This window comes from Panthera uncia, chromosome E1, assembly GCF_023721935.1.
Source record: "Panthera uncia isolate 11264 chromosome E1, Puncia_PCG_1.0, whole genome shotgun sequence".
Classification (NCBI taxonomy): Eukaryota; Metazoa; Chordata; class Mammalia; order Carnivora; family Felidae; genus Panthera; species Panthera uncia.
The window spans coordinates 5,943,187-5,956,799 of record NC_064814.1 but is presented as its reverse complement, the minus strand read 5'-3'; the positions used below and the strand labels follow the sequence as shown (position 1 = coordinate 5,956,799).

Sequence of the window (13,613 nt, the reverse complement as noted above, 5' to 3'; positions counted from 1 at the left end):
TGACAGCTCAAGAGCCTGGAGCCTGCTTTGGATTCTGTGTCTCCCTCCCTCTCTGCACCTCCCCACCTCAAAAATAAATAAAACATTAAAAAAAAAAAAAAAAAAAGGAGAGAAATAGAGGAAGAAGGCCTAGCCCAGCCTGGGGTGGGGGCCAGGGGAGCTTCCCAGGAGTGCTGTCAGGACTGAATCTTGAAGGACCAACAGGATTCCCTCTGACTAGGATTTTGGAATGTCCACAGCTTAGTTCTTGAGGAGGGCCCAGTTTATTGGACGAAGGGGCTGGAGGACCAAAGGGACCAAAAAGCTGTGACCTAGGAGTCACTGGGGGTATGGAAGAGGACGCCCCCTTGTGGCAGGCAGAGTTTACAAGGGAACTCCCAGAGGGAGGCCAGGGGTCCTCAGACCTGGGAGGCAGGGCTCCCAGCCGGCAAAGAAAGAGCAAAGGTGCTTGGGGTTTCCTGGGCTCTGACTGTCCCTGGAGGCCTGGAGGAAGGAGAAACTGGGAAGAGTCAGCCCCATTGAAAGATTCAGAGTAAAGGTCAGAATCCTGGACAAAGTCCCCAAAGGGCTGCCCAGAGAAGTGGCTGCTGAGAAGGGTACTATAGAAACTTCTCTGTAGAGGGGCAGGACAAGCAGGAACAAGAAAGGACCAGAACTGGGAAATGGGGAGGGGCTGGGCTGAGATCCAGCCTCCAGCACCCCCTCCCCCACATGTCTCCCCTGTCACCCACCTCCTCCCTGCCACCTTGGGGTCAGTGACAGTGTGCTACTCTGAAGGGAACCGGCAGGGTCCCAGGGCTCAGATGGGACAGGAGTAGAGCAGTGGGGACGAAAAGGGCAGGAGGAGGTGAAGGTTGTGGAGGAAGCCTGGGCGTCCTGGGAAGAAGAGGGGAGAGCAGCGGGTCCGGGAAGGCTGGGGTGGGGGGGGGTACAAACTGTGGCGAGGGTGTGGAGGGGACATTTGGGCCAGCACAGACAGGATCAGGTGGCGCTGGTGGCCTTTCCATTTGCTGTGGATACAGAAATCCTAGAAGGGACTGTGTCTGAGGTTTGCCCGAGCCCGGAACTGGGCCAGGAGGATTGGGGCTGAGGGATCTCTAGGGCCAGTATCACATGCAGGAGCCAGGATGGCAGGACGCCAGCGCTTACAGCATACGCACGCACACTCTCACTCACCCTGAGGTTGGGCTGAATGGGCCACTTACTTTGGCAGGGCTCCTGGGGGTCCTCTGGGGAGGGAGCAGACTTTGTGTCCAGAGAAGAGAGAGATTGGAGCGTGTGAAGGAGGCAGTTTAGGGCGGTTCCCATAGGTGCTATTTTAAAGCACCTGAGCCTGGGGCAGAAGGTGTGGAGCGCTCGGCATGTTGGGAAGATGGGGTTGCATATTTCTGATAGTTTCCTGAGTTTCCATGGATCTTCCCAGGACCTGGGGCTAAAAGGAAGAAAACTGTGGGAACCGGAGCTCAGGGGATCCATTGGCTTCACTGGGGTGAAGGCTGCCAGAGCCCAGAGCTCTGAGTGCGGGTGAGGTCTGAAGGCCACGGGGAACCAGGAAGCAGGAGGAGAGCCCAGAGAGAGGGGACTGGAAAAGCACTCTGCATTTGAGGAGGGGGCCTTGGGGCTTTGAGGCAGCTTCTGTGATGGGAGGGCGGCCCGCATGGGCGGTGTCGGTGGGGGGGGGGGGGGGGGGGGAAGTCGAGAAACTGAGATAAGACTGAGCCAGATATGGGGGTGGTACGGTTTCATCTGCATGGTGTGTGACCCCATGTGCATGTGGTGTGCCTGTATATTTGTGTAGCATTTGTTTATCTCTGGGCTTGTCTGCATGTGTCCGTGTAGGTGTGTATTTGTACATGTGATGTCTGCATGTGTGACTGTGTGTGTGTCTGTGTCTCTAGATTTTTCTGTGTGAGCGTGTATCGGTGTAAGTGTGTCTGCACATACGTCTGTGTACCTGTGTGGTTCTGTGTGTTTCTGTCTATGCAGTGTGTGTGTGTGTGTGTGTGTGTGTCCGTGAACATGTATCTTGGCATATGCCCATGTGTGGCTGTGTATGTATCTGCATGTTTGGGGGTGGGTGGAGGGGTTGCTCAGAGAAGCCCTGGCAGGTGGTGGGTCATTATCCAGCATCACTGTAGAACTTGACTCTGTCATGGGCTCCCTGTGAAAGGAGTAAGTGCCAAGGGCCTTTGGATGAGACCTGAGCCTTTTCCCGAAAGCTGCTGGTTTGGTGCCCTTGGAGGACTATTCTGTGTGTGCTCCTTTGACTACACACAGCACCGGCTCACCCACCTAGGCAGTCTCAACAGCAATGACGGTAGAGCCGGCAGCGTTGTGAAAGTCTGTGTTTGTGTGCAGGAAGCCTGCTTATGGATGTTTGAAAATACATCTGTGTGTGCCTGCGGGGGCATTGGGACTAGGCTGGCTCTAGAGGTCTGTTCCATTCTACAAGCGACTACTGAGTGCTTGCTGTGTGCGGGAGGGGACCCCAAGACTGGGCCAGGAAGTACCACCCGCTGACCACCAAACGATGTAAGTCTAGGAAGAGTTCCACCCACCTGCCCTGTTGCATTGTTGGCTCACCTACCCGCCTCTCCTGACAGGCTGGCTCTGGGAAGTGGGTGAAAGGAAATGCCAAGGCCAGCGTGTTTGCCTCTGGCCACCTCCTAGGGGGCGGTACACTTGGTGATACCTAGTGCTGGGGCAAGAGGAAGGAATGGTTTCAGCCACCCAGGGAAAGTGGCAGGTGAACACGGGGAGGGTCGGCAGCTCCATTCTGTCCCCTCCACAGGTGGCCCAGGCAGTGGCAGCCGTGACAGTGAGGCGGTGACAGCAGAATTTGTGGCAAAGGATGCCCCAGGTCCTGGAGCGTGCAGAGGGCTGCTGGGCCTGGGTAGTGCTGCTGGCCTCCCTGGTGACCCAGGGCCTCACCCTGGGCTTCCCCACATGCACTGGCATCTTCTTCACTGAACTGCAGCATGAGTTCCAGGCCAGCAACAGTGAGACCTCCTGGTTCCCCTCCATCCTGACAGCCATGCTCCACGCTGGGGGTGAGCAGCCTGGGGAGGGCCCAAGGGAGGGTTGAGAAAGAGCAGGGGGTGAGAGAGGAAGCCACAGTCTCCCTGGCCTCCTGGATCCCTCTCTCTGCGACCACAGGCTTTGTCTCATGGGGTGAATTCCTAAGATGTCACCTGATTTCAGCAGGGCCAGCCCCCCTGGCTGGAATCCCGTAGGTCTGGGCTGGGCAGGTCTGAGCTAGGCTGGGCTGGGGAAGGGGAGAGGGCTAGAGGCACCTGGGATACAAAGCCAATCCTCTCAGTGGCTGGGGGATCAATGCGGACTGTAGGAATGTCAGGCACTCAGCAGACTTGAGGAAGAGACACTTGAGTGATCTCTCTGAACCTGTTGCTTCCTCTGCAATATAGAGGTAATGCCCAGCACCCTACCCACCTCCTACATGGGATCATAGGGAAGATCACATGACTCCCCGGAAAGTAGTATTTGGAGGCCCTCGTTAGAGTCTTCAGTATGGGAAAGGGGGCTTGAGGTACACACCAGGTGCAAGATCGGGGCAGGGCAAGAGCCCCATCTCTCACCCTGAGGCAGAAGGGCTGGGGAGGTGGCCGGGAAGGCAGTGCCCCACCTCATTTCCTGTTTGGCTCCTCCAGGAATGTGACCCCCTCACCTTGTGAAGGGGGAAGGCCAGGGCTGCCTGCGAGGCTCTCTACAATAGACTTGGGCTCAGGGGCCTGCCCCTGGCTCCTGAGAGCTCTATCACGGAGACTCCATAGACAGTGACCTCCTCCCGGTGTCAGGGTGGGGGCCGGTCAACTGCAGCCAGATCTCCCAGTCCTCAGGACTCTCCCCATGGGTGTGCTTGCTTGCCTCAGGTGACCCCATCTCCCTACCAACCTCCTGCCACTCCCTCCACCTGGTACCAGCAGCCTCCTTGTTATTCCAGGTCCTTCCTTCCAATTGGGCAGGAGGTCAGACTGCGATAGATGCCCTCACTGAGGTGATCCCCGCACCTGCCGCCCCAGGGCATGGGCTCGGGGCCCTGGGAAAGGCTGGGACTGGCCCAGACCGCATGACCTTTTCACCTACAAGGCTGGAGCAGAAGTGGGAACTTCAGGCAGTTCCTTCCATGCTTCCAGAGAGGGGTCTGCGTCAGGTACTGGGAAACCGGCACCCAGTGGGGACCCCCACTTCTCCACCAGCTTTAGACTTACCTCCCCCTGGCAGGCACACCAGCCCCTCAGTCGGCCTGGGATTCCTGTCTGTCTCACATACATACACCTTTAGCCCATACTCATTCAGAGTATTGTAGACATTTTAAACTTGAATGTGTCCTTGATCCCAGGCACTCCCTGCCCCACCCATCTTAGAGATGAAGAAAACAAGCAAGCACAGAGTATAGGGCATGCTCAGGGTAGCAGAGTGGGTTTGGGGAGCAGTGCCCCTGCAGAGGAAACCCCCTGCCTCCCGGCACCCTCAGCTGGCACAGGTCCCAGCCCTACCCCGAACTCCATGACTCAGGACTTTTCCAAAGTCAGGCCAGAATTTGGGGTGGGGAAGATGGCAGAAGTGTGGGACAGCAGTCATGTTCACTGCAGAGGCTTGCCTCTCTATAGCGGCCTCTGCTTGATTATCTCTGAGTATGGGCCACTCGCTTCCTCTGTCACTCCCATACTCATACTGGCTCACAACCCCCTCTACCCCAGAGGCACACATGCGCACGCGCACACACACACTTCCCTTGTCCCTTTGGCTGCGCTCTGGGAGAGTAACTCTGGAGAAACTCCATTATGTGTCCTTGAGGGCAGGGCACCTGGTGAATGAGGCCCTGCCAGGTGAGGAGAAGCAGCCAGCCAGGACTGGCTGCTTTCTGCCCTTGCTCTGGAGTCGTGAGAAAGCAGCTCAGGATGGGGGTGGGGTGGAAGAGAACAGGCCCTTCTCCACCAGAAGCCAAACATCTGAGTGCAAGACTTTGTGTTGGCTGGATGTGATGGGGGTAGGGGGAGAGGGCACCCCACCCAGTTTTCTCCAGAGTCCCAGGCTGCCCACCCTGGACGTGATGGAGCATAGTGGGAGGACTGTGGCCAGTCCTCTTGAGAATGGGAGGTAGGCAAGGGCCTGAACACTCGTGGGACCTCCCCTCGCAGCTGGTCAGATGTCATCCAGTGTGACCTCCTGTAGGGGAGGAAACTGAGGCACTGAGAGGGATTGCGTTTGCCCCAGCCCAGAGCCAGCCTGTGGCAGGGTGGCAATCAAAATCTAGGCTTACAGGCCTCAGGGCTGTGCCCTTTAAGCTGCCACACTAGTTCCTGCTGGAAGCACCTCCCGACCCCCCTGTCTGCCTCCCTGCAGATCTCCTCACTCAGCTGCCACCTGCTGGCTGCCTCCTCACCCCTGCCCTTCCCTGCTCCTCCTCACAGGACCCCTATGCAGCATCCTGGTGGGACGCTTTGGCTGCAGAGTGACGGTGATGCTGGGGGGCGCACTGGCCAGCCTCGGCATGGTGGCCAGCTCCTTCTGCCACACCCTTAGCCAGCTCTACCTCACGGCAGGATTCATCACAGGTGACTGTATTCCCATTTCTAGAATTTCTGGGTGCCTCCAAAAAAGTGCCAGACGTAAGTGCAGGCAGTGTGCCTTATCTTCTGGGGCTGCTTCTAGTCACACGAGGGAGAAGGACAACGAACAGATAAATAAAGAAGGATTGTTGCTGATCATGACAAGCACCTGAGAAGACAGGACAGCTGATATGATCGTGTCCTGGCTCGGGATGGGGGTGGGCAGAGATTCAACAAGCGAAGAGGTAAAATATCTAGAACACCCCATGCAGAAGGTAAAGCAAGGGCGGGAGAGGTTACTACTTTCAACAGGGCAGTGAGGGAAAGCCTTGCAGAGAAGGGGACATTTGGGCAGAGAACTAATGGGGAGGTGAGGGAATCTGCAACCAGGCCCTTGGGGAAAGAGCATTCCAACAGCAAGGGCAAAGGCCCAGAAGCGCCCAGCAAGCAGTGAGGTGGCCAGTAGGGTAGAAGCACACGAGTAAGGGGGTCAAAAGGTGGGGTGGCGGCTGGATGGGGGGTTCAGTAACATCATCCAACTGCCATTTGTAGAGCACCACTCTGGCTCCTGTATTGAGCACTGGGGGGGGGGGGGGGGGGGGGGGCCCCCGGGGGGGGGGGGGGAGGGGGGGGGGGGGGGGGGGGGGGTGCGGTGCACCAGGTTGGAGCAGGAGAACAGGTACAGACAGGAAGTGGCTATACCTTCAACCAGGGCAATGTGATGGAGACGATAAGTGGTCAGGTTCAGGACTGCAGGTGAGGTGCAGAAAAGAATTGGCACCTCTGCAATTGGCGGGACTCGAACCCACAGACTGTGAGATCATGACCTGAGCCGAAGTCGGACGCTTAACCGACTCAGCCACCCAGGCACCCTGAGCATCCAATTCTTGATTTCAGCTCAGATTAGGATTCCAGGGTCGTGGACTCCTGGTCCAAGCTTCTAGGACCCAAGAAGGGTGACACCAAGGTTTTTGCCCCAAACCACCAGAAGGATGAAGTAGCCTTTAACTACAATGGGGAAACTAGGGGAGGAGCAGGTTTGTGGGCGCTTGGGAAGGTCAGGTGTGGACACATCCAATCTGAGCTGCAATAGGCAGTTAGGGATCAAGACATGGCTGGCATTCAGGTCTTGAGGCGAAGTATCATCCTGCTCTCCCTGAGGGAACAAGGGTGGGTGGCTGAGGAGGCCTGAACACTGAGTCCCAGGACGCTGCAGTGCCCAGCATTCTGGGTGGGAAGAAGTGACAGAGGCAGGAAGAGACACAGGAGAGCAGGATTTCTCATGAAAGCAAGCAAAGAAAGTGCACGGGGTCGTGGTGGGAGTGAGGGCTGCTGTGGATCAGATGGAGGGGACCAGCCTTGATCTTTGGATTTGGCAATATGGAGGTTGGTGACGTTGATAAGAGCAATTCTGGAGCAGAGGTGAGAGTGAAAGTCTGATTGGAATAGATTCAAAAGAGAATAGGAAGACAGGAATTGGAGACAGCCAAGATAAACAGTATTTCCAGGAAGTTACAGTGAAGGGGAATGGAGAAATGGGCCAGTATCCAGAAGAGGCTGGGGTCAAGAGAGGGGTTTTTTTTTTGTTTTGCTTTGCTTTGTTTTGCCTTTTTTTTTTTTTTTTTTTCTAGAGAGTGAGAGAGAACATGCGCACACATGAATAGGGGAGGGGTAGAGGAAGAGAGAGAGAGAGAGAGAGATTGAATCTCAAGCAGGGTCCATGCTCAGTGCAGAGCCCAGAACAGGCTGGATCTCATGACCTGAGCTGAAATCAAGAGTTGGACACTCAAGGGACTGAGCCACCAGGGCGCCCTTTCCTCCCCGCCTTTTTTAGATTGTGTTGTTTGTTCGTTTGTTTGAGAGAGAGAGAGGGAGAGAGAGACGCACTCACACACAGAGGAAGAGACAGAATCTTAAGTAGGCTCCACACTCATCACAGAGCCCGATGCAGGGCTCGATTCCACGACCCTGGAATCCTAATCTGAGCTGAAATCAAGAATTGGATGCTCGGGGTGCCTGGGTGGCTGAGTCGGTTAAGCGTCCGACTTCGGCTCAGGTCATGATCTCACAGTTTGTGGGTTCGAGTCCCGCGTCGGGCTCCGTGTTCACAGCTTGGAGCCTGGAGCCTGCTTTGGATTCTGTGTCTGCCTCTCTCTCTCTGCCCCTCCCCCACTCACACTCTGTCTCTCTCTCTCAAAAACAAATAAACATTAACAAAAATTTTAAAAATAAAAAAAAATTGGATGCTCAAAGGGGCTCCTGGGTGGCTCAGTTAGTTAAGCATCAAACTTCAGCTCAGGTCATGATCTCGCAGTCCATGAGTTCAAGCCCCACGTCGGGCTATGTGCTGACAGCTCAGAGCCTGGAGCCTGCTTCCAATTCTGTGTCTCCCTCTCTCTCTGCCCCTCCCTCACTTGCACTCTATCTCTCTCTGTGTCTCAAAAATAAACATTAAAAAAAAAAAAAAAGAATTGGATGCTCAACAGATTGAGCCATCCAGGTGCCCTATGTTTGTTTTTTTTTTTTTTTTAAGTTTATTTATTTTGAGAGAAAGGATAGAAAGCACATGTTTGCACAAGTGGGGGAGGGGCAGAGAGAGAGAGGGAGAGACAATCCCAAGCAGGCTTTAAGCCATCAGTGCAGTGCCAGATGCCGGGTTCAATCTCACGAACAGTGAGATCATGACCTGAGCCGAAAGCAAGAGTCGGACGCTTAACCTAGCCACCCAGGCGCCCCACCCCCCATTTTTTGCTTTTTTAAACTGCTTTATTAACTTCACAATATATAATGAGTATCGTTCCATGCAATAGAGTAAAACTCCCCTGCTGACAGAATCTTACTGACTGGGTCAAAATATAACATTAAAAGTGTGCCTGGCTGGCTGTCGGTAGAGCATGTGACTCTTGATCTCAGAGTCGTGAGTTCAAGCCCCATGTTGGGCATGGAGCCTACTTAAAACAAAAGCAAAACCCACATTCAATTAGAAGCTGGTTGGGGCACCTGGTTGGCTCAGTTGGTTAAGTGTCCGACTTCAGCTCAGGTCGAGTTCTGTTTGTGAGTTTGAGCCCCACATTGGTCTCTCTGCTGTCAGCATGGAGCCCACTTTGGATATTCTGTCTCCCTCTCTCTGCCCCTTACCTGCTCGCTCTCTCTTTCAAGAATAGGGGTGCCTGGGTGGCTCAGTCGGTTAAGCATCAACTTCAGCTCAGGTCATGATCTCACAGTTTGTGGGTTCAAGCCCCGTGCCAGGCTCTGTGCTGACAGCTCAGAGCCTGCTTTGGATTCTGTGTCTCCCTCTCTCTCTTTGCCCCTCCTTCGCTTGTGCTCTGTCTCTCTTTCTCAAAAATAAATAAACGTTAAAAATTAAAAAAAAAAAACAAAAATAAACATTAAAAAAAAAAAGCTGATAACAGGAGCCCCACAAGAAACAGGTAACACCAAAAGGTTTACAATCAAGGTACATCGTGAACATGTAAGTTTAGGAAGCAGGTGTGTCTTCTTATGGACTTGAGGGAAAACATCAGGATTCAAGGCATAAGGCAAAACTCATCATGATGGTCACAGTGAGGAGGGTCAGTGCTAACTGCTCGCAGGCCATAAGTGAGTTGCTTTGCCCTCTGATGTCTCACTTCCTCCTCAATCCTTCTCAAATTCTCTTCTCTTACCCTTGCCCGTGGCTCTCCAAGCCTCTGACTCCTGTCTCACCTATACTGCAGGATAGAATGGCCTATGATTTACTCTAGGCTCATGATACTCACCAGCTTCCAAAGGGAGGGCTGGGGACCCTCAGGGCCACCAGGAGCAGGTACTGAGAAGGGAGTGATGGCAGGGTTTCTGTTTCGGTTTGGTTTTAATGGGAGAAATAACGATAAAGGAGAATGATCTGGCAAAGAGGAGAAAACGGTTGGTGCAGGAGAGGGAAATTGCTGGAGGGATACAACAAGATGCAGGCGTAAGTGGAGGATTGGTCTCAGCTGGCAGTCTGGACCGTCCAGTGTCACAAGTGGGAGGCAGGTGGTCAGTTGGGAGTGAGGATGGGGAACGGGTGGGGATGCATGGAGAAGGACTGGTGATCTTCCAGAAGGGCATCGCAGGTGGCCCGAGGGCCGTGGTCATGGTGTAGTTGTGAGCTTTCCCTCTAACATGTTCAGCTGTGCAGGGCAGACGTGGATTGGGTCGCGGGTGGCATCTGAACCGAGCCAGGAGAGGGAGGTCTAAGGGAAGCGTACTCTAGGCAGTGGGAACGGCACCGGCAAATGTCCAGCGGTGAGGGGCAGCTTGCTGTCCAGAGGAGGAGAAAGAAGCTGATGTCGCTCAATCATGGTGAGTGACAGGGACAATGGCCTGAGATGATCAGGGCCAGACTTGTGCAGAGCCTTCCAGGGCATAGTAAATTCTGTGGCATTTTTTTTTTCTAGATGTGATGGGAAGTCTTTGGAAGGCTAAGCGGGGAAGGAACTTACCCCAATTTAGTTTTGTTTTTTTTTTTAATGTTTATTTACTCTTTTTTGAGAGAGAGACAGAGCATGAGTGGGTGAGGGGCAGAGAGGGAGACAGAATCTGAACCAGGCTCCAGGCTCTGAGCTATCAGCACAGAGCCTGATGCAGGGCTTGAACTCATGAACTATGAGATCATGGCCTGAGCCGAAGTCGGACGCTCAACCGACTGAGCCACCGGGTGCCCCTCAATTTAGGTCTTTAAAGATCACTCTGGTGCTGTGCCAAGGGGAACAGGTGTGACCCCGGCAGTCCTGGGAAGGCAGATCTGAGGGCAGGGGTGGGACGCTTCTAAGGAGGTGGTGAGGCAGGCTGCTTCCATCTTAAATCCATCCCTGGGGACCTGGACGTGGGTCTGGGCTAGAGCGGAAGGAGGGCAGACATGGGACACGACCCCATGACCCCGCTCTGAGTGCTGGTGGGAGGCCCCCCCAATGCCCTTGAGCTGGTCTCTCTCCCCCTGCAGGCCTGGGCATGTGCTTCAGCTTCCAGTCGAGCATCACGGTGCTGGGCTTCTACTTCTCCCGCCACCGGGCACTGGCCAACGCACTGGCTTCAGTGGGCGTCTCCCTGGGCATCACGCTCTGGCCACTGCTCTCCCGCTACCTCCTGGAGAACCTGGGCTGGAGAGGCACTTTCCTCATATTCGGCGGGGTCCTTCTCCACTGCTGCGTCTGCGGGGCCATCCTGAGGCCTGTGGCCACCAGCACGGCCCCTGAGACCAAAGAAGGCCCCCCTCCACCTTCCAAGACATCTGCACCTGGCTGCCTGGCAGCCATCCAGCGCCACCTGGCCTTCGACATCCTGCGGCACAACACGGGCTACCGAGTGTTCACGCTGGGCGTTATGTGGATGATCCTGGGCTTCCCGCTGCCTCACGTCTTCCTGGTGCCATACGCCACGCGGCATGGGGTGGACGAGCACAAGGCGGCCCTGCTCATCTCCATCATCGGCTTCAGCAACATCTTCCTACGGCCCGTGGCTGGGCTGCTGGCAGGCCGGCGGGACTTTGCTGGCCACCGGAAGTACCTGTTCAGCCTGGCAGCCCTGCTCAATGGCCTCACCAACCTGGTGTGTGCAGCGTCGGCGGACTTCCGGGTGTTGGTGGTCTACTGCTTGGTGTACAGCGTGTCCATGAGTGGCATTGGTGCCCTCCTCTTCCAGGTGCTCATGGACATTGTGCCCATGGATCGGTTCTCCAGCGCCCTGGGCCTCTTCACCATCCTGGAGAGCATCTCCATCCTTACCTCCCCGCCACTGGCTGGTGAGGCCCCGGGAGGGAGGGAGAGAGGGAGGGCGGGCGGCCAGGCGTACGTGGGCGGGACCTGGGTGGCGGGATATGGAGACAGGGAGGAGAGGAACAGTCTGGACAGATTCGGGTGCCATCCAGCATCTCCAGGGCTAGGAACCTGGAATCCGATTTTTCCCAAACACCTTAGGGGCCTGGCCGCAGACTGTTCCCCAGCTGGCACCCAGGTGTAAATAGTTAAAAATAAGGATTTTCGTACCAGCTGTACTGGAGCCCTTCCCCTTCTTCTCTGTGCCTCTGTTTTCTTATCAGTAAAGTGGGGGCGATAAGAGAATCTACCTTGTAGGCTTGTGAGGATCACCGTTACATAGCAAAGAGCTTACCAGAAAGCCTGGCACGTAATAAGTGCCACGCACGCACATGTTTCCTGTTATTAACATCCTGGCTCTCCCACTTCCTGCCTGTGGGACCCAGGCACGTCATTTTCCTTCTCTGAGCCACAGTGTCATCTACAGAATGCAGACAAGAACACCTGCCCTCGCCACCGATCAGCCTGTGCCAGGCATTGGTGGGCACGGCTGAATACGGAGGCCTAGTCCCCACCTCTCAGGGCTGACTTTCTGGTGGGAGAGTCCGGAATTAAAGCAGAGAGACATGATTTGCTCAGCACAGTGATTTGTGCCGGGAGGGAAACAAACCGATGTGGGAGCAGAGACCCCCATGAGCAGACTTGCCAGGCAGCTGAGAGTGTGACATTCAAAGTGACAGCGAAGGTATGTGAAGCCCTTGCTGCTGGGGGACAGTCAGTACATGGCAGGGGTTAGTACTATAGTGCAGTGATGATGGGGACTCTTCCCAAGTGTGGCACTGAAGTCCCAGTTTCCGAGGGAGTTCTACAAGCCAACAAGTGGAGACAGCTTACCCAGGAGGAAGTACAGGAGGGCCCAGGCGTGGCTGGGCAGATATCCCAGACTGCTAGCTTCCTGCTACCAAGGGTAAGGGAGACAGGCCCTTAGGTGCTTTTCTGGCCCAGAGGTTCTTCCTGCCCCTGGGAGAGCAGGTTTCCTGTTTCCTCTCGTTTCATTCAACAGATCTCTATTGAGTGCCTTCTAGATGCCAGCCACAATAGCTGATACTGGGGATACGGCAGAGCCAAAAATCAAATCCCTGCTCTCTGAGAGCACACGAGTTAGTGGGAAGGAGGCCTGGCATCCCTGGGACGGTGGCCTAATTTGCTCTCTATCCCCCAGGGCTCCTCCTCGACACCACCAACAACTTTAGCTACGTTTTCTACATGTCAAGCTTCTTCCTCATATCAGCTGCCCTCTTCATGGGTGGCAGCTTCTGTGTCCTGCAGAAGAAGGAGAGGCAAGGCAGGCCGGCCGAGGCCGAAGGAGCCGTCACAGAAGTTGCCTCAGAGCGAGGCCTCACAGTGGAGGACCCACGTGGTTCCGAGAAGCAGCTGTACACCGAGATCACATATGTGACCAGCGTCTGAGCCCTGGGATCGTGTGTGTGACCAGCGGCTGAACCCCAGGGTCTTGTGTGTGACCGGTGGCTGAGCCCTGAGGTCAGTGAGTGACCACTGCCTCAGCCTAGGGATGTGATGTCCAGCTGCCAGAGGCTGGGGTGAAGGGCTCACCAGGAAGCCTGAACCAAAAGCCATCCAGGCTCTGTACATTGGGACTCAGCCAGGAGCTGGGACCTTGGAGGCTGGCCTCCAAAGACTCAGGGTTCCTTCCAACCAGCAGAATCCAGGAGCGGGTCCTCCTGACTTTTCCCCTTGGGTACCGGAGTGAGTCTAAACCCTCCTCGGCTCAGCTGGCTGCCCAGTATTGCTGTTGCAAGTCAGCACACTAGACCCTCCAGTCTAGCTCAATGTCTCTGATGTGATCTCTTTGTCCTTCTCCGGCCTCCAGACAGTTCCAAAGACCCCACCCCACCTCTGAGGCCCTCCTGCCTCATTTCTTCTCAAGTGCCCCAGCCTTTGCCTTAGGGCTGCCCACAGCACAGGTTGCTGGGCCTCATGCTTACTGGAACCTTGGGAAGAAGAACCTCGTGTGAGAATGAGTTATGGCCGGTGATGGTGGAGGGCCAGGCTGAGGGGTTGGCCTGGATGCAGGCTACGGACAGATGAAATGTTGGGTAGAAGAGCCATCCTGGCGTCCCAGCCAAGAACTGGAGGGGAGCCCTTCCTTGGCTTGAGTCCTAGAATCAGTGTGAGGAGTCCCTGCACACTGAGCAGGGCCTGCTCTAGGGTCTCCCTCCCTCCCTTGCCCTCCCCTCCCCCTGCC

General features: G+C 55.4%; 2 protein-coding genes across 6 annotated transcripts in view; both read left to right on the top strand.

Moving 5' to 3' along the window:
- NUP85 (nucleoporin 85) overlaps positions 1-13,613 on the top strand; it is a 196,281-nt gene that overhangs the window by 68,452 nt on the left and 114,216 nt on the right. The window lies entirely within an intron of this gene.
- SLC16A5 (solute carrier family 16 member 5) overlaps positions 1-13,613 on the top strand; it is a 15,569-nt gene extending 1,956 nt beyond the window's left edge. For 3 of the 5 annotated variants that reach the window (XM_049635762.1, XM_049635764.1, XM_049635763.1), the window contains 3 exons: positions 5,436-5,579; positions 10,537-11,334; positions 12,570-13,613. In XM_049635762.1, coding sequence (XP_049491719.1) covers positions 5,436-5,579; positions 10,537-11,334; positions 12,570-12,817 — 1,190 coding nt within the window. In that variant the 3' untranslated portion in view covers positions 12,818-13,613. Of the gene's footprint in view, positions 1-2,791; positions 3,051-5,435; positions 5,580-10,536; positions 11,335-12,569 lie in introns of all 5 variants that reach the window. The other 2 variants (XM_049635761.1, XM_049635765.1) reach the window with 2 other exon arrangements.